Raw genomic sequence first — 26,595 nt, 5'->3', positions numbered from 1 at the left:
TCTGTGTTATTTTTTTCAACCTTGAAAATAACATAGAACATCGAAAAGCATTAACCGTAGTGTAGTATTTTTACAGTTAAGTGTGTAAATTACCATGTGTAGTTTATATTTTATTATTGATATATCGCATTTCCACCAATTCAGGCCAGAAACGATTCCATAGGTTCGTAAAAAGTACGTTGTTAATACTTGTGGCCGGCATTTTCCGATTCGCAACCGCGCGGCGTCGGAGGTTGTTTGCTATCGGACGCAGTGTATCGGGATCGTCCCGCGCCCAACCGACCGCCCTCGATCGCACACAATTGGCCGGGGTGCAGCGGGCGACGCTGCTTGCATGCGTCTTCTGCCGTGAGAGCGATAAGCACCCTCCCCCATCTCGCCTTTAAGTAGTGCCACGGCGCCCGGCGCGAAGACAGTCCAGACATCTTCGCGGTGCAGAAAAGTCCTCGCTAAGGGATGTTGCGCGGATGAGTGGTGTTATTTGGAATGCCAAGTGATTGCCTCGCTTCTCCAGTGGCAGTTTGTGGGTGCTCTGGTGGCCTGTGAGTGTGGTGGGCGCATACGTGATACGGATTCTGTTCCGATGCGTTAACGCAGTGTCTTTGGGCCATTTGGATATCCGCCTCGCTATCGGACTGTTTTAATATGACCAGTCGCCGCCTTTGAGATCTCTACTATTCCATAAACGTCGCGAATAGAGTATTAATAGGTAAGCACTTGACAGAACCTACTCCGTTATTCTTTCGTGCCGAGTATATTGCCTATATTGTTGTCTACGTGGTACTTGTATCTTACGTTGTTTTTTTATTTCCTCATTATAGTCTCTATAGAGTCATCTCATTGGTTGAAAAGCTAAAAAATCCATTAGCACACACTCTTTCCAATTTTTCAATATATTTATTTGCTTATAGTGGGAAATTTAGCTAGAATTTCTCATAAAATTCGGTAATTTTGGAACACCTGTGTTAGAGAGAAAATTTAAATAACAATTACTGCTCTCAAAATTGGTCAGCTGCTTGTTTACATGTTTACTCTGCTAAGCGTTGAAGCGGCGTAATTGAAGAGAGATGCGTGGTTTAAAATCGGCTGGGAGATGCAATCGCTAACTCGTTGGGCAACATTGAATTTCCCTCGAAGCCGCATGGTCTCCGTCCGCAGATAATTAAACGCTATTCCATGGCGTTTATGTGGATGCTGGCAAAGATAGTATCCTTACAGAAATTTGCTTTTTTTCGCAGTAACCAGTACATTGACCAAAAAAGTTATGGCTGGAGCTTAATATCTTATTGGAGGCTAAAACTGATTGGTTTTAATGATACCGGGCGTTTTCCTCTAAATTTTATAACAATACTCCTTGAAACAATCACCTGCTAATGCTCATGTTAAGCTCCTCCAATCAAATGGCATGCTTCTTCAGGCTTAGTTTCCTCTAATCATATAATTAGAATTAAAAAATATATTTTCGGAGAAATACGAGCATGGAATTAAAAGTCGTGGCTGTGTGGAAAGTTTATGTCCAATGAATTTGGTGGCCTGAGCCTTGTTGTCCCGCCTGGGTAGGTTGCCCCCACCAAGGGCGTTTGTGATCGTTCTGCATTGTCGGTCGTTAGATTCCCCCGATGAGAAGGCTGTAAATGCGTTGTTTCCGGAGCGTTGAGGATAAATAGAGTAAATAAATAAAATGTGAAAAATACGATTTTGATTTCCGTCTGTGTTACGGTGGGCCACTTTTGCGAAAAGAATAGTCATCTCTGTCAACTGGAGGGGAGTTGAATAAGAAAATATATATTAAATAACCGTGGAACTGAAAAAAATCTGTCAAGGAGTACAATTTATTCATAAAAAAGTGCCTCAGATAACGGAACGAGAAAGCTATTTCGCTCATAGACGTATCTAGAGGCGTCTGAAGGGAGGATCGCCACCGTTGGGGTATATGGATAATGGAAACCCCGCTTCTAAAACGGAGTCCGTGAGTGTTGAAAAATATATGTCTTAAAATGACGTTTTGAAGGTGTTCTGATTCTTAAAATGCCTTGAAATGATGCATAATTTGAATGAAAGCTTATATTGAAAAAAGTTTGATTTGAACAAAGTTTGATATTTTTTATCAATGGTTTCAACTTTAAATCCTGCAAACCCAAATAATTACCATCAGTTTTCATCGGGATAGGGTTAGTGTGGTGGCTTCCCTCTCCGTGGGCCCGGAGTCAAATCCCAGAGGTGGCGGAGATTATTCAGATACTGCCCGACCCCTACTGGAGTGCTTTGTGTAAGCTCCTCATTCGGATGGGGCGTGAGGCCGTGATCTCCGTGGCTCCTTTCGTTAAGAGCAGGCCAATACCGGCGCCGGGTTTCTCTCCACCCTTCTCTCATCCTTCCCTCATGGCGTAAATGACATCAATGACGCCACATCATACAACCTCCGCGGTGTGGCATCCTGTCAGTTAGGCACACATCTTGACACGCTCAAAGGGAAAACATAAAAAAGCCTTTGTAATCATGAGATCCAAGTTTCCAACTTCTCTGGGTACTATCCTTCCCGAACAACGCCGGGTGGCGTGCTAGTTTCTAATATTTGTGACCGCGGCTTCCAACATCAAAACCTCATCATCAGCTCTCGGTCGCCTCCTCCAATACCAGTTTTCAAGTTGTGGATTCCAAATGGTTTGCAACACGATCAAAATTTGATGCATTTGGAAATTTTCATTCCGACGACGAAATAAATCGTCACACTAAGTCGTGGGAATTAAAATTTTCAAGCAGAAGAAATTGTGATCGCGTTTCCAACGACTCGGAATCAACAAATCGTAATAAAATCCGATCGGTTTCAAGCACAACCCATCATCTGGATATGCCTACGATTTTTCTTCTTTCCCTCGTATTCAGTATGATGCAGAGTATTTGTTCTCAGTGGTATTCATTCTACGTGACGTATCCAACCCACCACAGGATCGGTATTGCAACTTCGGAACGTTGAATTTCCATGTTAATTCATTCATTCGCCGCTAACTTTCCTTCTCAACGTCTTCCTCGTGCCTTTTCGCGACCATGTACGCTGGCCTTAAGAAACGACAAACATTTCCTTAAATTCATTTCCACGAGAGGAAAAGTCTCAAATTCAGTGAGCTGCGGCTTCTTTAGGTCTATTGTCAAGACGAATGAAAGAAGGTAGGAAATTCCACTTTTAAAAACTTATAAGCTCAACAGGTGTCAATGCTAATACATTTTACTAAGCGCCCTCTTGATACGTATTATTCAGTTATTTAAAAAAAATATATATTTTTTTTCAGTATTTTTCATTCTCGTTGTAACTTCTGACCTGGAACTAGGTTTTCCGGGGTCGATGGCACCAAATCATGGCGATAGTGTGCTCACAAGGGAATGCATCACTCAATGAGTCGTATTTTATCTTTGTCGTCATGCATCTCTTGCATAAAAATAACGGAATAATCTTTCTATTTTTAGGGCACATAAAATAGGTCTTTTTCAATATTTCATTGTATCTCAAATATGAAAGCTTTATACCTCAGGAAATGATGAAGTAGTTTTTTTTATTGGTACACACTTAAATGACCATTTGCGCATATGAAAATTTCAAGTTGAATGCTCGACAAAGCACTGCAAGAAATGAGTCAATTTGGACGCAGTCACGCCCACGGGTGCAAATTTATTTACACCAAAGGTGAAACATGCCAATATTCAATAAGCATACCTGACCAGAAATTGGAAGCTCTGGTTTAGAATCTCTGCTAAGCCAAATATTTTTTTAAATTTCAAAGTCATCCTAATTAATAAGGCATAAATTAACACCGGTCGAGCGGAAGTAATGCGCCCCCTTGATTCGGTGCATTTATGGAACCCAGGGAATAACTGTTAGGAGATACGTGTGTGTCTTAAGGGGATATACGTGCAAATACATATTTCGATGTACGTTTAATTTCCCCGCACCAATCTTAGGATTGTTGACCAGTGATGATGATGTTGATCGTTGAAGGACAGGTGGAAGGAGGAGAAAGGTAGACTTGGGCTACGGGATGAGATATTTAGAGCAGGGGGCTGGGCAGTATTTCAAATACAAGTATTTTAAAATACGTAATTGAAATACATTTTTAATTTGCATTTGATATTTCATACATACATGACCTGAGTTTATCTTGTATTTTTTATTTCAAATACGGGTTTTTGGTATTTCCCATTTTAAAATACAAAATACATAAGTAAATTACTTTTGAAGTAGCTCTGATAACACCTCTGTAACATATTGATTCAGAAATTTGTTCGTTTTCGTTAGAATCGTTTTCTTCATGTTTGCACCTATCCTTACCGTGCCGAGGAAGGTTATATTTCTTTAAGATCTCTAAGTTTCCTTAAAATGTATTTTGTAATTTTAATGGTATTTAAAATACTATTTTGCAGTATGTTTTACAAATACCCAAGTCAAAGGTATTGGGTATTTGTATTTTAATATATTAGGTGCGATATCTTGTATTTCAAATACTCCTCGGTCTGTATTTCTCCCAGCCCTGAGAGCAGGTGATAAAGGATGTAAACCAGAGGAATTAGATAGGTGTTGAAATATTAGCCGATAGGAGAATCGAGTGGAGGATTGCGGCCAGCTAATCTTAGAATTGCTGACTGTTGATGATGATGATGAGGTTTAATTCACAGTGCTAGGGTTCCCGCCGCCATGGTTAATTTTTTTTGCTTAGCTTGCCCCTTAAATAATTTCCTATTCCCGAGAAACTGGAACAGCTTTGTTCTCTACGCGATTTATTGTGAAACTTCGGTGAAAATGAGGGGGCTCAAGTCCCGGAGGAAGTCTGTGGACACCCCCAAAAATTATCGCGATGCAAAGTAGCCCGGGTGACTTTTTCTAATGATTCGTCGATTTTTGTAGCATTATTTTCTGCGTTAATACTACGCTAAAAGAGTGTGTTTTTTACTACTGGATGTAAATTAAATAAGGTTTCTTAACTTGAATTGAGTAGCGAGCATTTCTAAAATCCACGGAATAATTCTCTGAATACAATATCACTTTTGACGCTTTGTTGACCGATTCGTCGCTTACAACTGCATTTTAGCTCTTAATTAATAGTAATAATTAGAGGGATGAGGTATACAAAAATTTGAATTAAAATTTTCCTATACCCTGATTGAAAATGCAATAATATCATGATATTACTATGAATTATTACTATGTTTTTCAATGACGCGGCAGTATCATGCAAGAAACATCAGAGTAGGTTAAATTTGATGAATATGAAAAATCCCAACGTGCCTTTAATAATATATTTTAGGAGCTCTCAACTCAGGTTTTCGTACGAAAATTTTTCATATATTATCATATCTTGTGCGTGAAACTACAAACATTTAATATATTACCATCCATATTAGGAATATATGAAGAGACTCTTCCTGGGGTGTTGAAAGAAGCAATCGAGATCCGGCTGTGAAAATAAAAAGTTTTAACCGAGGCCAAGGATTCCACCTCAGCCAATCCTGGAATACAATCATTTGGTGCATCCACCATTCGCATCCGCCTTGGTCCATAAGGTTTCTTGGTTTGATATCTATTACTTTTACCACTTCTTTTTTAAATAAAGCAATCCGGGTTTCTATGAATAATCATCAGGCGTAAATAACTAGTTATCATCTTATTATAACCTTTGTTATGTAACGGAAGAGATGATTACCACGCAGTTAAAAATGAGTTAGTGAATTTGATTGATTTTGGTGGTAAATTCTTGTATTCGTTGATTCATACACGAAAATATCTTAGACGAGATAGCTCGTAAGTAATGTACTGGTCCATTATCCTTTAATTTCAATCTTGACCCATTCAGACTTTCACGATCGTCCGTGCCGACAAACAGGTGAACGGCTTTGTCTATCGCCATAATGACTGACTTAACAGATCGCCTGTTCGCCTGCTACGGCACTGTGGATAAGATTTTGCTTCGCAGTACCTTTAATATGGCGAGCGCGGAAAGAGAATGCTATTTTTTTTAATTATTTATGCCAATTTTATTAGTGATGTTGGCTAAGCGATTTGTAGTCCTCCAATCACTTTCAGTCCTAAATTTTTCCCAAAAAATCTTTAATTGCAGTATTCCCGACGATCGATATCCCTTTGTATCGAAAGCATCATTCCTTCCTCCTGAATTCAGATTAAAATATTGCTGTTATCGATAGTAAGCACCTAATGAAATCGTCCATGAAAATGTCTTGGACCATATTCCAGGTCAGTTCAGCATAAAAAAGTTTTTCAACCCAAAAAATAGAGTGATATGCGTTCATCTATAGACAATCTATTGCCCCGTAACTTTCTTGCCGATTGCTGTAAAACTCGAAAAATTGATATTTTCTCCGTAATTACCGCTAGTTATGCAAAATTTTAAATAATTGTTGAGCCTTAGGTTTAGTAGCGTGTTGAATTCACTTGGAATGACTTCAATATGCATTGTGTACGTGAATAATGGCTACGAGCGTGGTTATCCTTTTCTTGGGTTTTTAAAACTCATTGAAGCTCTAAGACCAACATTGACTCTCGTTCTGCCTCGTCATCATGCTTCTTTATCAACGAATTAGAAGTACATTATTGGCAATATAGGTCGAAAAGGAGTGAAAACAGTGGAGGCGGCGTAGCGGTTGTTATCGGGTGTTCTTAAAGGAAGGTCATTATGTCAATGTCATCGCATCACTCGCACATCAGATGCGAGCTCCCTCGCCGTAATAGCCCTCGGCTGCCCCACTGGGCGGAGGAGGCTGCTCAGAAATAGATGCACCAGCCGTGCAGCGAATCGGGCCGAGAGGTAATCAGAAAGTGTTTAGTGAAGTTCATTGATGCCTTACATGCTCACTTTTGGGAACGCTTTCCTCATTTTATTCAGTTTAGTATAGCCATTTATAGTTAAATGTTTTCATCTTTCGGTTGCCATTCAAATTTCAGTCGTACCTAATCGATGATTGGGTGATTGGGGTCCCTCGTCCACGGCTCATAAAGGGGCCCTCATTACCAGCGGATTTGGGGTCCTTCCCCGGAAAATTTTAGGAAACTGCATACCCGGAAATGGATTTTGACGCTATTATGGCTCTTAACAACTAGATAAAAATTAATAAAGATAGCAATTTCGTAAGAAAAAATGTTGTGAAAAGTGAATTGCGTAGCTTATAATATTTAAATATTATAAGCTACGTATAATGATGTGTAATGGTTCTATTATCGATTATTATACCTTGGAACTGCGCTGATATCTAAAAAACCTCTGAAATAACATTTACGAATAACCCTTTCAAAAAATATCAGGTTCTCTTTATTCTTCTGACACCCTTACTTTATTTTTTATATGATCTATTTACTACGGGTGTATTTTAAATAAAGAAAATTTAAAAAACGTAGAATTTCATGGAAATAAACTTTGTTCAAGTAATCTAAGTCTTTTTTATTACACTTTTCATGTACGCTTCACGATAGAGGTGAGTGTTGTGAGGGCCCCCAAAGCTCGGGACCCTCTACGATCGCCGACCAGCCGACCTGGCCAGACCGTCCCTCATGGTACTTATCCTTACGTCTTTGAGTTGAAGAATAATGAAATGAAAATCCAATCTTTGCATTCCACGCTTGTACTTAATTCACGACCATGGTTTCAACAATGGTATACAATTATCAAAGCACCAAAATACTATGCCATTATCTAGGTGCCTGTATGATAGCCTGGCATTGTCTGTACCATGGTAGGGGAAAAAGTATTAGTGTGGAATGGACGAAGTGAATTTTCATTTCCTGTTTTCCTGCTTCGTGGTTCCACAAAGTTAATCCGCTGACGTTAAACAGTGTTAGGAAATAATTTTACGTTTTATTCGCTTATTTTTTATTTAAATTCAGAGTTTTCGCCTTCTATTGCATTTATTACTTATTCTGCGACGATAATTTTCTTACCGCAAACGCGCTGGAGGAAGGGATTTGTTAGCAATATTTTACGAAGCGGTGGTTTACCTTCCTTACTACCTAAGATCAAAATTAGATCATTGAACATAGGATGTACATCTTTTGCAAGAGAAACGTCTATTTAGGTCAACATTTTCAATTGATCTCACCAGGGTACACGGGAAAATCAATTACATTGAAATTTAGGATAGAATTGATATCATGTAGGAAGTACATGTTTTCAATACCTGTCATTTTCTTTGAAACATTGAAGGATTTTAATAGATCAGAAATGTTTTTTATTCAATGATATACGGAATGCCTTCATCTATGTGTGCTATAAGCGTATAATTAATGTTCATAGCTTTTTCCTCGGTCTAAGAATATTTCTGCTCTAGCAAGCTGCACAGATGTAGTTCTGATTTCAAAGCTCTCATTTCTTATTCTTCGGAGGCCAAACATTTTTGCTAATTCTGAGCACTACGAATAGATTAATAATTACCGTTTTATTGGCAGTAATGAAAATAACAAAGAAGAAGCGGATGCTTATGTGTCTATACAGACCTGGAGAATGGTTTATTTTGGAATAAATTTTTATACGTATTCTTCACGATGAAACATAGGAAACTTTTCCATTTTCCACGATTGTTTACATTTTCCACACTGATGTTTGGCTGGTGGAAGCACCCTCGCTTCATCATCAGGAGGCTATTAAGTATCGTATTTTTTTCGGTCTCTGGAATTCATTAGGTGGAAAATTCTTCGTTCATCAGTGTTTGCATGGTGTCATACATACATTTTGGATGTAGCTCAAGTGGGATTTTCGCTTCCACCGTCGCGGCTTGCAAACACCTGCATTCAATGAGAACGGTTTGCTGAATATAGAAAGGGGTACAGCTCATTTATTTAATTAGGTGTCCTGATAAATCGTTAGACTAATTAAATGGACCACATCATACCTTACATTTTATAAAAGCATCGTTTGTAATAGTTTAGGAACGTTTATATTTATGTTCAGGATGATTCAATCTCTATTCCTGATACAACCAGTTTTGGGAGGAATGGAGTCTCTGAGGGTATAAATTCAGTTCTGTAAAAGTTAAAATATTTTTATCCGAAGTTTTCACAAGCGTAATTTCACTCATTCTCGTAATCGTGAATTATTTTCACGTAATTCGTCTCATCTATTTATATGCTATGAATTTTAATTTGTAGTGGAAGTTTCAGAAGATAAAAACATGTAAAAATTTTCAAGGTAAAAATTGAATTATTAGGAAAAAAATAATCCACGAAATCGTCATATCCAGTGAAAATTAATATATCTGATGCAATAAATAATGAATTACGTTCCTAAAATCTTGCTAATAATTTAACAATCGCATTGCCACCATATTTTGTCTCCAATAATTTTTTAGTTCATATGGAGATGTATGTAACTTATCATATGCGACTCAAAAAGAAAAAAAGCTGACTAGATATTTTATTACCTTAGGAAACGCTTTGAGAAAATATTTAAAGAGGGTTTCAGGGGTCCTTTCATTTACATTTAAAAAATTTAATTTTAATAAAAGGTTTTTGCTTTAGAAGGCTTCAGTGGCCATTTGAGTTGAGATTATTACTCACACTGTGGATTAAAATGAAGCCCTTACCAATGAATCTTAATAATTTACGTGATTTTTCAAAAAGCAAAAGTTAATCACTCATTGCAACTAGGCTATGGCGATATGTGTATAAGGGTCGGTGTGTCTGGTGCAGTGTCACTTTTTATAACTGTGTTGTGAGGTATTTCCACATGTTTTGATAGTTCCTTTTTCCTATTTTCATCCGTAGAAATTCAGTGTTTTATTCCGGCACTAGAGATGGTTTAATTTACAATTGAATCGCGGTGGGATCATCGAATTTTAAGTATGTTGTTTGCAAATTTTTAAATGATAGAACAGAATTGAAAAAAAAACATTTAAGTTAAAGTTCGGGTGACAACCTTAATTATAGTTTATTTCCCCTTAAAATTCGGTTCGTTCTACCGTCGCAAGTGGCGACCTTTGCAAACACGTTTGAATGACTGGTGGGTGGCAGCAAACTCGGTGGCCGACTGGATCTATTGTAATGTTCGTACGTCTGGGAACCCCAATCAAACACAGTTTTTCGTACACCTTCCGAGCTGTTGCATAATTTTGTGTGACGTCTTCGCGAGCATTGAGACGCTTCTCTCTCTGGTAATAAGGCTATTATATGACCCATTACACCAGCAGGTCACCAGGCGGACTGCCCTAACGACCGACTCTACGATCGGGTGTGCCCCATGGGTCTCCCTGACAGTGATAACCTCCGACCAGCGAGAAAAGATTCTTTCGTCACCCGGCTGACTATTTCCACCGCAAAGCCGCGCGAGTGTAATAGCGTCGGCCGGCGAGAGGGGAAAAAGCATTCCGTGCGCTAAGACGAGACGTGAACACCGTACAACAGGCCGCCTCAGGAATAATAACAATCCATGGACTACTGCTGTACTCAAGTGCAGCATGGTTTGCTTCGCGCGCGCTGAGAATTGGTGACAATAGCTAAAAGATTACATCACTGGTCTTGAATGAAGTTATCCAAATGAATCTCTCTTATTTCTCACGCCATAGTGACGCTTCCTTGAAAGACGCTTCTCTCCTTCTTAACCGGTCAATTTTCAATATGAATAACTAACGTTATTATCTTAAAAATTTCAGAGTGCAATAGTCCTTTGTCAGCATTGGCCTGTGTCTCAAATTTTCATGTGCATAGAGATATTATATAGTGATGATAATATTACTATATGGTAGAGTAAACCATTTTAATCATTTGTCAATATCACATATTTTAAAAATTTACCGCAGAATTTTCTCAGACGAAAAAGTTTAACATTTGAGATACTGGCTATTCATGAGGATCCACCGTATGTATCCCGAAAGCTTCAAGATGATAGCTGAAGTTTCAAGCGAGTCTTACGTGCTGCTGTTTGGTATAGGTCGAAAGATTTTACACCCCAAATATCCCTGGGCATGGATTTAATTTTCCGTGCCCGGAAATGACCGATGACCCAAACCTGCGAAGGTTTGCGCTTCTCTCAGAGGTTTTTCAAAGCTCTTCCCCTCCGAATGTGGTGCTGTTTTCCAGTTCTGGATTTTATCTCTACTCATCATCGTATGAAAGCGGTCGATGGCATCTCATCGTCGATTCTTTATTTTAATTCTGATGTTTTACCGAAAGTGACCGTTTTTCAGCTAGTATTACATCGAAGGTGAGAATAAATTTGCTCCTTTTTCCACTAAAGGGGGACTTGATCGCTACATTGTGGCTGCAGCTCATCCTCATGAGCTACTCGAATATTGCAATACTCTTTTATTTTGATGCATTAACTAATGTGACAGTATTTGAGGTAGAATTTCACGGAATATTAGTAATAATTTAGATTTTTCCCTCAAAAGGACGACTTGAATACGGCATTATTCTTCCCTGCCATTCTAAGTCACTTGCATCTTCCAATATTCCAAGCACCGCTTTTTGCCGTTATGTTTATCCGGTCCACCCATGTAATTATTGCCCAATGTATTTTTTTCTCAAATTTGAAAATGAAACCTCCGTATCGTATCGGATGTATAGTTTTTTATTACAGATACTCGAAATTTTTGAAAAAAAGTATAGTGTGTATTCCCTGAAATTTTCAAAATGATAGCTCAAGCTTTCAAACAATAATTCGATGCGGAAAAAGACAAAATACGAGCGGTAAAGAGGGAGTGGTTGGCCCTCTTCATTAGTCGTTTACCTGTTTCCGTCTCTCACTCATTCTAACGAACCACAACTCCGTGATTTTGATCAATGTTAAGTGCTCATTACACTCCGAATTTCACTTCTCACTTTTGGCACCTATTTAGTGCTGCGAAATCTTTGAGCTGAGGTAAGATTAGGGCCTGGGGAATACATCCAAGAGTCTTCTAGGAAGTGCTCGGAGTAAGAGCATGCGTAACGGGCTCGCCAGAATATCAGAACTGAGGCCAAGGTGTTTTTGGAAAGTTTTCTGGGCTTGGAATGTCGCCTGGCTGAAATCTCGGGAAACGATCCTTCTTCGATAATAGGTGACGTAAATCGGTTCACGGAAGTACTGGAGTGAAAATGGTGATTGTATTTATCACTTGGTAGAATATTATCTCAGGAAAGTCTACAGGAATGCATTTAAAAATAGTAAGCTATGTAGATAGCATTAATTAACCTTGGAAAAATCTCCGTCATCAAGCCTAGGGACCTTATGATTCGTTACCATAGCAATTTTATAATTCAAGGGCTCCTCAATATCACTTGTATTCTTGCTATCAATTCTACAATGAAAATTGAAAATGTAATCCTTCATATTTCTAGAAAAGAATTTATTAAATTATTAATACTTTTTAAATGATTGGCATCTCTGCATTAAAATTAAGAAAATTACTAGCAATAATTTAAGAGCAATTTCAAGAAAATATTAAAACCTTTAATTGTGCAATGCTTTATTGATGAATTACCAGTCACGTCACTATTCTTAGAATATTTTCATTACGAGTGAGTATTAATTATTATTGGTTCACGCTAGTCATAAATCGGTTTCTAAATTATTTAATTTCAATTCAGTGTTATAATAAATGGGCTTAAAATGTTCATTTATTTGTTACAGAATGCAGACAATGGTCTTCTCTATGACGGATCAATTTTCAATAATTTTCGTGGAAGGAAAATGGATGTTAGTTTACTATTGTTATAAAATAATAACTTTGGTATTAAATTGAGAAATTGCAGTTTCATTTAAACCACCATCGTTGATGCGATTTCAATTACGAAACTTTCTTTTTTCACTTGTATAAATTTTCTTAGCAATTTAATGCAATTGCCGTTTTTTTGTCCGTTTTCCCGTTTTTTTCGCATCTCCCGAGTGGATATGATCGAAGGGTATTGAGTATTAGAAAGCCCATTATGCACTTTGTTATATTTTTTGCTTGGAATTGGTGATTTTCAACGCTCATGTAATTATTTTTGAGCTCTTATGTGATTCATGCTCATGGTTCGTGCCAGATGTAAATTCGTGAAAACTAATTTCATTGTCATTACAAATCCGTTTCTTTCCACTCATTTCCAGTAAAATATCTGTCCCTTTTCTATAGCACCACATATATTTGTCCCGTCTTACTACTCTGTAATCCTTTCCAACCTCTTATCTCACAATCAAAAATTTAAGTTTCTACGCTAATGGAAAAAACTATCAAGTACTCTTGTCGCAATTAACCTTTAAATTAACTGGCGTAATAATGGTCGTCACAATGATAGGAAATACTTAGTATAAATGGCGTTAAGTCTCGCTTTCTCTGCTGCTATGATTCCCGATCCTCAAGCTTAACTTTGTATTGAAGATATCATAGAATATCGTTAAAAAGGATATTTTCTGACTGTCCCCTATCAGAGATTCCCCACGGTGGGACTGAATATAATTTGGCATACACGGGCAATGAGCCACTTCCATTCCGCCTAACCATTTTATAGTGTCTGTGATATTTTGTCTTGAATTTCATCTGAATTATCTTTTCATCTGGTTTATAAAAAAAATACTTCTGGAAAAATACCTTAGCATGAAGTATTTTTCGTGTTAAAAAAGAGTGTCATGGATCGTATAATTTTAGGTCAGGTTGGCATTCTTCTCGTTTTCCAGAGGGACTGGTTAATGCTGAAGGTACCTGCTTCCTAACTTTCATAGATATATCTTGTCAAATGAGGGGGTACCCGGCTTCCAAATAGAAGCGATTCCCCTTCATTTTCATTGCCGCGTGGGCGATTACCCGCAGAGCGTATTCTTGGCTCTGAGTATATGAATGACACGCATCGAAGGTCCTGGAAAGATCGCTTATATTGACACAAATGACAGTCGTGTCTTCCTGTGTGGTGTTTCTAAGAAATTGGTTCCCAAAATGCCGCCTATATCTAAACTTTGACAAGAAGCCTATCGTAAATAGAAGATTCTTGTCAAATTTTAATTAAATCCACGGCCATATATTATATTTGAGCTTTGAATTGTAGATTCCATTGAGTGAAATTCAGTAATTCAGAATTATCTTCCCTACACATTTGATCCTGATCCGTTAACGATATCACGTGCGTAAAATATATACTACCATGATGGTTATAATTCCCTGAAAATTGTTCCACAAGGTATTGTATCAGTAACAATTTAACATGACTCAAGAATTTTCCCATTAACTGATTACATCAGGCCCGTGGATGGAAAACACTTACCGGGAAAAATGCAATGCAAATTTCCACTTGTCCTAATTGTGGCTTTATGAAATAAGGGTCACATTCATTCTTGAGAAGTATATTGTGGAGATTTTGAGAGAATTGTGTGACACTAATTTAATGGCTGAAGAAGAAATAGTCTTTTTTAAGCACCCTATTACAAAGTACTGTGTTTCTGGGAGTAAAGACATCAGGGGTACCCCCACTCGGATTGACAAAAATAGATCATTCAAAAATATAATCTACGTTACATTGCGTTGAGTAAAACTATCTATTATGGTGAGGGACAACAAGCTGAATTCTATTATCGCTTTAAAACTATAAAAATTTTCCCGTGGTATGGCATTTGGAGGAGGCGACTGGCAGCTAAGTTCATTTTCACCATTAGGAAGTATGAAAGGAAGGGTGGAGAAAAACCCGGCGTCGGTATTAGCCTGCACTTAACGAAAGACGCCATGGGGACCACGGCTGGCCATCCCATCTGATGGACGGAATGTTGCGCTTGAAATGCCTTTCAATCAACATTCAATCAAGGATCGGGCAATCTCTGCAAGTTCTCTGTCACCAGCGGGATCTGAACCCGAGCCCACGGAGTGGGAAGCCAATAATCTAGCCAACATATTAATTCGATCCCCAATTATCTCCCGTTAACCTCATAGATGCCATAATATCATGCTGGGTAACTTCCTTTCTTACTTGCTGCCTATATTATTGCATTAATATTGAGCTCGCCAAAGAGTGACCCATGCGACGGATTCTTTTCTCAAGTCTCGACCACGTATCCTTTTCAAGCATAATTATCACGGGAAACGTACCGCAATGGACTGTCGGAGGGCCAATGGAGAGCAATGAGAGAGCCAAGACAGAGACCAATGAAGGAGAAGACTTCGCCGCTCTCGACCTACTAGCACAACAATCACCATGACAGCGACAGTGAATAGGCGGTGCTCTCAAGTCCTATGGTGGGAATTATGTGGTGCTCCTGAATTTAAAAAAAATTTACATCGACCGACGCCTCCCACGCAGACAGCATCCTCGACCCAATGATATGTGCGTAGTCACTGAAATCACGGCAATTTGGCCCTTAATCAATAAAACTGCTACAATATAATTATAAGTAAAAAATGTAGAGACAAATACGGGTAATACTTAATGAGTTGAAAAATATTCGCACGCGATGATTATTCACTGTGGTGATTCTGAAAAATTAGGTGATTGAAGGAAATGTGATTTCGCAATGGGCACATTTTTTGAAATACGAAGTCCCCACCCATATTTTCGGCTTCGTATTCACTGAAACTGTCGAACGTATTTCCACCAAATAATAAAACAATATTGCGTGGGAGTAATGTGGATTTGTGGCCATTCCTACAGGTATGCCTTAAACTATGCAAAAATTATGAATTTTTCCACTAGTAGCCGGGAATAGCGTTTAGGCGAACCTCTTTCCAATTGTGTCATGAATTCTTGGGGTGATTGTTGAATGGATGTGCTACGATGCAACATGCGATGCGTAAATATTCTTTGCTTCATTTTGATATTTGTGGAAAAAGCGGAAATTCTCTCCGCAATGAGTCGGATGGGATAAGTTATAATTGTGGCCCCTGATGACTCGACTCGTCCAGATAACAGGACTTGCTTCAAAGCAATCGGAAAATGTCGACGCTGCGGGAACGTACTGAATTACTGCCAGTGTGTATCACCTAACGATTTGATCGTTGGATTATTCTTCCTCATAGAATAATCCTCCAAGGTCGTTAGAATATTAATAGCGTATGCTTGGTTTCGCTGTTAGTAGGGCCCGCCCGCCTTGTGACGGTGCGGGACTCCTCGTCCCCTCCCTTCCTTTCCTATCCTTCCCCTGGGGGCGTCGTCGGGCTCTCATCGTGGCGATGCCTCCATTCCTTTTTCCTTTCTGTCCTCCCCCTCTCGAGAGGCACGGGCGTATAAGTCTCAGACTTGGTTCCCGGTCCTCGAGTTGTATCCTCGCGGGGCCCGCCCTGGGACCCCCGATCCACTGCCAGTGTGTATCACCATGAAGATTTCCAGGCGGTCTGGAATGCCTATTAACGTCAGAGTTCTCTAGATTACTAATACAATGGGTAGAACTATATTGAGTGCCCTTCACAGGACTCACGATGGAAAACCATAGTATTCTAACACGGTAATCGCGCAAAATAATTAGATGAGTGAGTTGACTTCGATCCATCAAAACGTGCCTTGATAACAGGATTGGACTTCTGGACTTAAATATTTAAAATTTTCCAACGCATAGGTACAAAAGGTTTTATTTTACTCCGCACGAAGTATGGCATGGGATTTTAGGGATCTAAATAAAATAGGCGTCTGTTTAATTTATTAATGGAATTTATAAACGAACGTCACGGGTTTCATTACTACCTTTTGAAAAGAACAGTTGGTCTATTGAATATTGGATGGACTTGTATTTGAGAAACAATTTGGGACTCGGGCCAATGAAATAACTTAAAGTAAAATTAAATTAATTGAGGTATTTTTCATTGTATCTTGCAATCTTACGATTGGTATACTGCAGGACCCTTTCCAAAGCTAGTTCATTCAGGTCCCTGATGTTCCTTGAGTCCATCTTTATCTGCCCTTACCTCTTCAAGTGGAGATTTTTTTCTTCCATTATATTCCGTAAGTAATATCAATGCCTTGATACTCCATGGAATTGGGCTATACACACCGTTCTTTTCTTTTTTTACTCTGAAGAATAACTCCCTCGGTTACGTGTAAGAAGTTACTCTTCAGAGTTTGGGTCGACAACTAAACCAAATTTTTACTCTTTTTGGGAAGGGGTAGAGGGAAAATATTCCACCATGATGAGCACTACGACGCACCAGAGACGGGGTTGTCTTGAAAGGATTTGGACGGGAGATTATCGCACAGTCATGTGAGCGCGGGCTACCCACTTGCGAGACTGTATATTTCATATCCCAAGAGAAACGGAGGACATCCCTATAGAAGTGATGGTCCAGATATTTTCTTTAGGTAGGACATCGATAATGGAAGGCAATTGTTTACCGTCGTCCGATGCCCGCCGTTGCTATTGTAGTCTGCGAATTACTTTCAGCCCTCGAATTTGGACGCATAAATTGGCTTAAGGTTAAGCCTAAAGATGCTCCTTCTCGGTTACTCCGGTTTAACTGGAGTAGTAAGTGAGAAGAGTAGCCAATTTGGCTATATTACTGTCTTAATTAGGCAGGCTTTAATTCTTTTACTCCAGTTTAACTGGATTAGTGAGAGAAGAGAGTAGTCAATTTGTCTATTTTGCTGTATAAATTAGACTAACATTAATTCTATGATAATGTCGCAATTCTTCGATTGATTTTTACTTTATCATTTTTATTTTCTTTTGTCTAACCTTATAGTATCATAGCCTTTGGCCTTGAAACGGTAAAATAAACCATGGTTCCGTTATATTATTATTAACCCTAGTTTTTCGGTAATTATATTTTTTGAAATAACGAAATAAAACTTTGTAAGGTGAAATAAAGAAATAAAACTTTGTAAGGTTCTATTTCTTTATTTTCAATATGGAGAGGTTTCACAAAGTAAAGCCTGAAGGTATCAGTTATAAATCATATTTTTCTTCATACAAAGGAGCTGTAATCGTTTTTTTACTGGTAGAACCGTGGAAATTCTTCGTAATTTATTTTTAAACTCGCACAATTTTCTAAGTGACTAACTCTCATGCGTGATTTCCCCGTAGTTTTCCTATTTTTCATTTTTTCCTCCCACGTGACGTCCTTATTCTACTGCACTTCCATTTATCATTTCGTGTTACTGTTTCTCCGAAATAGCTTCATATTTCGCTTTTAACTACAATCATTCTCGTATATACCTTTACCTTCTTACTTACCATTATTACCCTCGTGTTATGTCGTCACAATTAGTCGTGCAATTTCCAGGCCATCGCTTTTTACGAGTTGTAAAATCATCTCTTTTAATTTTTCCCATTTACCACGTACACTTAAGAGATCTGATAAGTACTGAAGATCACTTGAGAACTACCCCTTCATCGATCATATTTCTACGTAATCAATCAATTCATTCATGTTGCACATGCAGCTCACATTATTATTCTATACGTCTCTCATTCAAATTTTAAAAAAATCCTCTTTTAACTGTCCTGCTTCCCCTGCAGTCAATCTGCTGTTTGCACACTGTAATCGCTACCCTTCCTGCAATACCTTTCATTTTAAAAACCTGTATGGTTCTTTTCATTACCTCAAATTGTCATTCGAGATTGTTTACTTGTTTAGAACAACGTTGTGACTTGATTTTTTGCTGTCATGTTACCTGTTACGCATCGAGTGTCTTGCCACAATCATACCGCTGTCGATAACTTCCACCCGCTCAAAGTATGCGCCATACATTCTATCCCATTCATCGTGTCATTCTCTATCATCTCCAGGACTTCTTGTGAAAAACCTCTTTTCACTAATCGCACATACTATGTTTTTGGGCCAACCATGCAAATCTGACCCTGATTTTTGTCTTTTAGCCACCAAAATTTTCTGACATTTCACTGTAGTTTTCGTAGTATAATACTAGTCTAGGTCTAACCACCCCTGAAGTCGTACGAGCTACGCTTCGTTTTAGCGCATTGTTTATTGTACGCGTCAAGAGAAATCGAAGCCCACTGAATCACTGACGTTCCCTTTCCCCCGCTATTCGAGGTCGAATCCCGTCTGAAGGGATTCTCTTAAGAGCCAGCGAACTCTGGTCCGCGATTCACTTTGAGAAGGTATTCGCAACGTAATTACATTCAGGGACGTCCAGGAATATTTATTATGCAGTGGGAAATTCACTTAAATTTATATCAAGAGGAGGGGCAACTTTTCGCTATTGTTAACTGATATTTTCTTCAATATTGAGTAAAATTAAAATGTGACAATCGCCGATTTCCTTTTATTCCATATACCATGTTTTCAAATCTTCATTAAGTCATATTAAAATACATGATGTTGCCAAATTAATTTAATGGAGAACTAATACCCTTAAATATTTTAAATTGCCCTTTAAGAGGAGAAAATCTTCTACCCTTCAGCCGGCTTCTTGTTAATCCGCTTTATTCGTCATGCGAGACAAATTTTTACTGAACTACAGTTCTTCAAGCAAATAAGTATATCTAGAACTTAAAGCTGAGCTCGATAGTTTTTTTCTTATCGCTCGCGCAGTATTGTTTTTGCTTGCTCACTATTTTAATTCTTGTTCCTGCGCCAGTGGGTGCATCAATCTCCGACATGCACAACTTTTACTCTTCTTTGTATAAATCACTTCTTTACTCTAATTGTTCTCAAATCTTGATGATAGGTTCGCTGTGATGTTTTTTCAGGAACTATTTTAGTACTCTAAATATGTATTTAAAGGCCGAATCCGGATGGGCTACGAAACAAGATGGACGGGACATTCGCCAGCCAAGTTTGCCAATGAACTAGTTTCCCCGCTCAGATGCGCTGCTCTATTCCAGATCATTACCACAACCTAGTTCAGTAAAAGATTTATTATTGGAGACAGCTTATTTTTCTCGTCATTCCTCATTTTCAAGCAGAATTTAATCAAAAAGCCGTACATACATCAATGACTTGGTTATAGAACAGTAAAACTATTGAAGTTTGCAAAGAAAAATGCCTAGTTTGAATTTAAAGCGTTCTATAGTTAATATAGTTTGGCTTGCTAAACATTTTATGTCGACGAAAAATTTCCTATCGTCCTTGATATCATTTACTTGATTATCCAGCTCCCCGTTGACCCTCTTTCACACATTTCACACCATTATTCTATATGTCTCTCATTCAAATTTTAAAAAATTCGTCTTTAACTGTCCTGCTTCCCCTGCAGTCAATCTGCTGCTTGCACACTGTAATCGCTACCCTTCCTGCAATACCTTTCATTAAAAAACCTGTAGGGTTCTTTTCATTACCTCAAATTTTCATTCGAGATTTTTTTACTTATTTAGAACAACGTTGTGACTTCACTTTGAGAAGGTATTCGCAACGTAATTACATTCAGGGACGTCCAGGAATATTATATCAAGAGGAGGGCCAACTTTTCGCTATTGTTAACTGATATTTTCTTCAATATTGAGTCAAATTAAAATGTGGCAATCACCGATTTCCTTTTATTCCATATACCATGTTCTCACAGATTCATTAAGTCATATTAAAATGCATTTTGTTGCCAAATGTTAAAAAAAAGGATACCAATCAATCTTATGATTTATGATTGCTTTAATTAGTTTATTGTTTCAATTATCCCACTTAAATTAAGACAAAGGCTTTTAATAGACTTCCAAGAAATTGGGGAGTTGTGAGATTTGTACGAGGGTGGTTCAATTTTCAACCTCCGATCGCTCATCAAAATCACTATACAAGCGACAGGCGGGTGCTGCGCAAGTAGAGAAATTACGCATCCTCCGTAACACAGCCCCAAGTCATTTCAGACCGTAAGTTATCAGTTTGAGGTTAGTAACAATCTCATTAACTGCATTGCCTCAACTGATTCTCCCGCCAAGTGTGCACTGCAGAGAGAAAGCCAGAAAACTCGCCGAATGGCTTCAGAATTGACATGATTTGGCTCAAATGCCGATAAAAGAGAATTTTTTTAATGAACTGTGGCTAGAGTGTGAAACAGTGTGAATCTTTACGTCCATTCACACTCAAATCAAAAGAAAAGACATGCTGACTTCTGGAAGTGTTCTGATCCATGACAATGGTCATCATCTCAGCGCTGATGCAGCCAACTGCTCCCTGAGCAATTTCAATGGGACATTTTCGATCACCCGCCGTGCAATGCCGACCTAGTGCCGTGTGACTTCCATCTTGACCTAAAATGAAGAAGTGGCTAGGAGGGAAGCGTTTCCAAACGGGCGATGAGCTTCAGGGCAAAGGCAAAATTCGTAGGGAAGTCATTGGCGGAGACATCCTATGGAGAAGGTATAGCAAAGCTTGTCCACGGGCACGACCAATTCCTCAATCGCCGAGGCGATTATGTCGAAAGGATACCACAACTGTGGTCAACATTTAGCAATGAAATCATTTTTAATCAATCACTTCGTCCTGTGTTCATGATCCATCGGAGGTTAAAAAAAACGGCCCTCATAGCACCTGAAAACTATCGTCGGGCAGATTTAATTTGCAAAGAAGTTCCAATGCGCCTTACTTATTACATTATTCCTGAATCGTACGCAAGCCCCGCTATTTCCACTTTCCTGCGCATATCCTGTACATTTTTAGGGCTAAGGATTAATTTTAATGCGTAATGTAGAGTTTAAAATCAGTTATTTGTTATTATGAATACGTATTTGTACATCTAGCGCATTAAATTCACAGAATAGCTACCGACGCGACGTTACTGTCTTTAAGAAGATAGCATCGTTCGCCAGGCATCAACCGTTGGCCTCCCATTGTGAAATATGAGATCTTGCTGTGGCCAGTTAGCGAGCGCATATGCATCAACAACTAGTTAAAGTAAACCTTTAATCAATGGCCTATTTTTTATTGCATGCAATCAACTTCATTTCTATCTGTCACAATCTCCACGAAATTTCTCTCTAGTTAACATGGTGGAAAGGAACCATTACATAAGCGATTCCGGTTTCAAGGCAATATGCAGGTGAAGATATGCGATGTAATTCTATCCAGCTTAGCCGTTGTTAACTCAGTCGCCGGTTTAATAAAAGTGAAATCTTCAAAATTTTAAGACCTATCATTTTCTTGCCAGAGTGCGTATTTTGCCTATAATTAATTATTATGCCTATTGAAAATTCAGTCAAAAAATGTTAATATATTCCTCACGTTCTTCTTTTGTAGTTCGAAGAGTTCTTTTGAGCTTCTGATGCTTCAAGCAGAAGTAGCCAAGTTTTCATAGGTACATTCCGGCGATGGAGTCTTATCGCGTCTTCTGCCGAATGAAGGTGTGATTGATATAAACTTTTCGAAGGAGCAGTCTACCATCTTTCTCATGGTAAATGGAGAGTTTAACTTAAGGATGAAGGCAGATTTAGCTTTCGGAACGCCACAGGACACTAGCTTCTTGTTGCGGCTGGAAATCAGAGAGGACGTCATCAGTAAATTCCGCCGACAAAACGTGCCATTTGTATTCTGGAGACCGGTGGTAAAAATACGTGCATCTCTTGCAGAAAGCTGTAATCGATTATGTGGTACTCTTTGATTTCTTTTAGCTTGTTGACGCTTATGGTTTGAGAAACCCCGTCGTGAAGGATCTGGGCGCTTTTGCAGTTTAGCGCCTTGTGTTCAGGCCACACTCATTGACGTTATGTATGTATAGGTTGTCAAGTTTAGGCGAATGCAAAGATTTCGTTGTTAGATGAGAAAAGTTCTGTTCCTGGTAATTTTCTATATCTAAAACATTTTTTTATTTGAATTAATGAGCTTCGAAGATGGTGAATCAATGCTCTACCTTCAACCGTTTTTCTTACCATTTAATTGAGTCTCAAGCATGCCAATATTCGGTAAATACGAATAAGTAAAAAGTGATAAGCAAAATTATTAGTTGATATGCATATTTTATTTTAATAGCCAAGTGTGGTAATAGTTTATGTGGCAGGAAAATGGTTATGGAGCTATTTCGTCACTGCTAACCAAAGCCACTCAACTTCGTTTCTATCATAATTTTTGATTTTGAAAGTTTATATTCTGTAATGATAATACCTTTATGATTTCGCAAAGAAGAAAAAACTTGTATGTAGTCGTAGGCATGGTAAATGTGCCCCAGGAAATAGTTATATCAATAGATGAAGAGAAAAATTTCCTTCTCTTTTACCCTCCTTGTTTCTCTCATCAGTGATGTGATATATCCTCATTTCCCTTGCGCATCCTTCATATCCAAACAAATTACTTTATTTTGCTGAAAATAATTCCTTTATTTATAATAAGGCTCATAATTTGTGTGTGAATTCATCAATGTGAAAATTTTCAGAGGGTTTACAATTTATTTGTTCATTGCTAAGGAATTTTCAATGTAAATTTTAAGTTAGGCTTATCTTGAAAATCTTCTTCAGATGATTCAATAACATTATTTCTTTGTGTATTTTTACAGGAAAAGAAATATGGAACTCTTTGTGCAGAAAATCAGTGATGTAGTTTTCAAGTATACATGGGTCATTAAAAGATATTCAAAAGTTGTTCTGACACAAGAAGTATTTGATAGTCCACCATTTGAAGTGAACATTAATGGCATGCATACCAAATGGGGCCTCTCCATTAGATTTTGGAAGGGAGCTGATGGGCATCGTTTGCTTAATCCAATTGTGTTGTGCTTGAACCAAATATCACGCAACATAAGCTCGCACATTTTGACCGACTGTGATTCAACAGATTCTTCCTCCTCATCTGAGGGACCACCCAAGCAAAAGATATATTTAAACTTTCAATTTGGTTTGTATAATAATAGCATAGGCCGTGAGGACACCATCTCAGTGACTAGCTGTTCTTTACCTGAGGAAACAACCCAAGACTTAATCTCAGTAGGATTTCAAGAAGTATCCGTTAAGAAGAGACATTTAAGTTCCGATGGTAGCATTCGAATAACAGTGAAAATGCAGATGTACTCTAGTGAAGAAAAGGAAAAACACACACTTTCTAATGACATGAATAAAATGATGGAAGAAATTCAGTGTGCTGGTAATAAGTTTGTGGATTCTTCTTTACCTGATATTGTGATACTTACTGCCCAGGGCGAAGACTTTCCAGTTCACAGAAATATCATGGCCTGCAGGTCAAAAGTCTTTGCTGACCTATTTGAATCACCAGTTGGCACTAACGGCCATTCTGTACACAAGTCCTCTGAAGGAGAGTCTTACGTAGGGAATATCCATAAGTTTGATATGGATGATATAAGTAAGGAATGTCTTCGTGAACTAATCAGCTATGCTTACACTGATCATGTGAAAGGTTTGGAGACTCATGCAAACGCACTGTTGGCTGCTGCCGAACGTTATGGCCTTCCAGGTTTAAAAACCATTTGTGCTCAGTCCTTAGCCAATACAATTGAACCAGGCAATGTGGCCAATCTTCTTTTACTTGCTGACAGATGTCATTGTCAAGCACTCAAACAAGAAGCATTATCATACTGCGAGGGGCATGCTGAGCGTATTGGTAAGAATCTTGCATGGAAAGTGATGGAAGTCATCAGTCCACAACTATTTCAAGAGGCTTGTGAAGTTGGGATAGGTGATTCAAATTCCAGTAACTTGGACAGTTTACACAGTTGTGAAACTGAAGCATTGTGAAGTGATGAGATTGGAAAGGTAAAGGTCACTCAATCCAGCATTCCAAGACTTTAAGAAGAGGTATTATTGTGTCCAATGTTTTGTGGGTGACTGCATCTCTGTATTCTTCAAAATATAGTTCCTATTTGAAGGTCCTTTATCTGTCTTGTGTAAGCTTAATTCATGAAAATATTATCTTCTAATGTAAGAAAATATTAGCTTAAAGGTGTGCAAAGTCTCTAGTTCTATCATCAGGTGGTTGTGATTGTCTGTTTCAATGCTTGACCTCACCAAAGTTGACTGCGTAAAGTGTGTAAACTGAGCAATGTGGGCGGAGCATGTCTCTCTTGGAAATCTCAGTTTTTATTGGTGATTGTGAATTTTTTCAATGGGATTGACAGGCATGGCTGTTTAGCTAAACAGCTATGGAAAAGGGGAAGAATTAGATTGCAAATGTGAAATAAGTAATGCATTCATAAAAGGTTTTCAAATAATTCATACACAATCTTCCATCGTCTGGCTGTGTATTATTTCAATTGATCCATTGATAACCATGAAATTAAAGATAAATTTATTCAAAGAAAGAGGCAGTGGCGGATACAGAAAAAACTCAAGGGGGGGCGCAACATATCTTGAGTTGTTATACTTTTATCGTAATAAAAGATGATCAAGTCACAGGCAAAGTATATGAAAATTTTATTTAAAGTGATTATAAACATGTAAAAGACAATGTCATCTTATGATATAAAAAGTTACAATTGTGGTTTTGCAATGTTCGGCAATACAGGCGGACCCGCAAGGGGGGGGGGCGTGCGCCCCCTGCGCCCCCCATCTGTATCCGCCACTGGAAAGAGGAGAAAAAATTTGCCTGAAATCTGGTATAAACCCACCAGGCTACATTTCATCTTTTACCATTGAAACAAGAATGTTTAAGCTTTGCAATATAACTACTCCACTCACCATCGTAAACCCCTGTAATCCCTTGTATTAGTTTGTATTTTTTTTTATTATCAAGTAGATCTCTAACTCTTCTGTAAATGACATCACAGAATCGGTAGACTCATAATAAATCAATATTTGGGCTGGTAAACAAATCATTTTGATATGCATGTTCTAATATCCTTAGTTCAATCCTGAGATAATACATATTTTTTGAGTTATTTGCAGTGGAAGGAATCATTCAACAAAGTTATGCTTACTGCTCTTTTGGCTCTTGAAAAATATTATTGCAAAATTCCTGTGAAATGCATTTTCTTTTTTTTATAAAATTTTCCACATAATCTTCTGAATAATTGATTTGGGACATATATATTTCTCTTTTTGCATTTAAGACCTCACCATTCAAAAAGAGAAATTTGACACAACTCCCTGTTATGAATGAAGATTTGGTGCCTAGATTTTCCTTCTGGAGGTCATAACTTGACATATCAATCATGTGAACAATTTTCATCTAATGTGGTTGAAATTTGCTGTGGTAGCAGGAGAAATATTGGAGTAACCACATATGTAACAGACTATGTGTCCCCATTGTATGCGGCAATATTCTGATCTTGTGAACCCAGTTTGCGAGTTTTGAGTGAGTAGTATTGTCTGTAAAGTGGATACATATTTAGCTGTGACCCCAATTTCATCTTCACCCAACTTTTCACCATTCTCAAGTTACTTTTTGGCAATTTCTTTTCTTCAATGATATCAGTTCAAGTAACATTATTTACCATTATGCTTTGACTTCTTCTGCAGTATCATTGTTTGAAATATGTGATGATTGAGCATTCCTTGAGAATCAAAGTATTCTTAACTTCTTCTCTTGTCATGCATGTTCTGAAATTGGATAATGAGTAAATAGAGGTGTTTGTGGTGTTTTTGATTTAAAAAATAAGGCTTATATAAAAATTTGGCGTTGTTACAATGTATACCTCCCAGTGTCAATTTGCATAGTAATTCCAAAAACAATGGCTGACAACAAAGATAACATAAAAGGGATTAACATCAAATGCAACACATATTAGGACACAACATTTTAGCAAGCGCACCTTCATTGCTAATCACAATAATTTTCCTTTTCTCATGCTATACTTCACCTCTGCCCTATGACCTTGGAACTCATGAAACTTTCAGTTCAAAAATATAT

General features: G+C 38.1%; 1 protein-coding gene across 2 annotated transcripts; it reads left to right on the top strand.

Moving 5' to 3' along the window:
• Positions 1-355: 355 nt before the first annotated feature.
• LOC124171085 (TD and POZ domain-containing protein 2-like) lies at positions 356-24,619 on the top strand. Of its 2 annotated transcripts, XM_046550230.1 has the most exons (3): positions 356-709; positions 5,395-5,553; positions 23,294-24,619. In XM_046550230.1, exon 3 carries the CDS (start codon positions 23,304-23,306, stop codon positions 24,483-24,485), a length of 1,182 nt encoding a protein of 393 aa, XP_046406186.1. In that variant the 5' UTR covers positions 356-709; positions 5,395-5,553; positions 23,294-23,303; the 3' UTR covers positions 24,486-24,619. The 2 variants fall into 2 exon arrangements, with proteins under 2 accessions (XP_046406186.1, XP_046406185.1); XM_046550229.1 differs by lacking the exon at positions 5,395-5,553 and having other exon boundaries at positions 357-709.
• Positions 24,620-26,595: the final 1,976 nt, after the last annotated feature.

The sequence above is a fragment of the Ischnura elegans genome, chromosome X, assembly GCF_921293095.1.
Source record: "Ischnura elegans chromosome X, ioIscEleg1.1, whole genome shotgun sequence".
Taxonomy (NCBI): Eukaryota; Metazoa; Arthropoda; class Insecta; order Odonata; family Coenagrionidae; genus Ischnura; species Ischnura elegans.
This window is presented reverse-complemented; position numbering and strand designations above follow the sequence as displayed.

What these genes read in the sequence shown, in the direction of transcription:
- LOC124171085 (XM_046550230.1), top strand. Translation starts at nt 23,304, where the DNA reads ATGGAACTCTTTGTGCAGAAAATCAGTGATGTAGTTTTCAAGTATACA.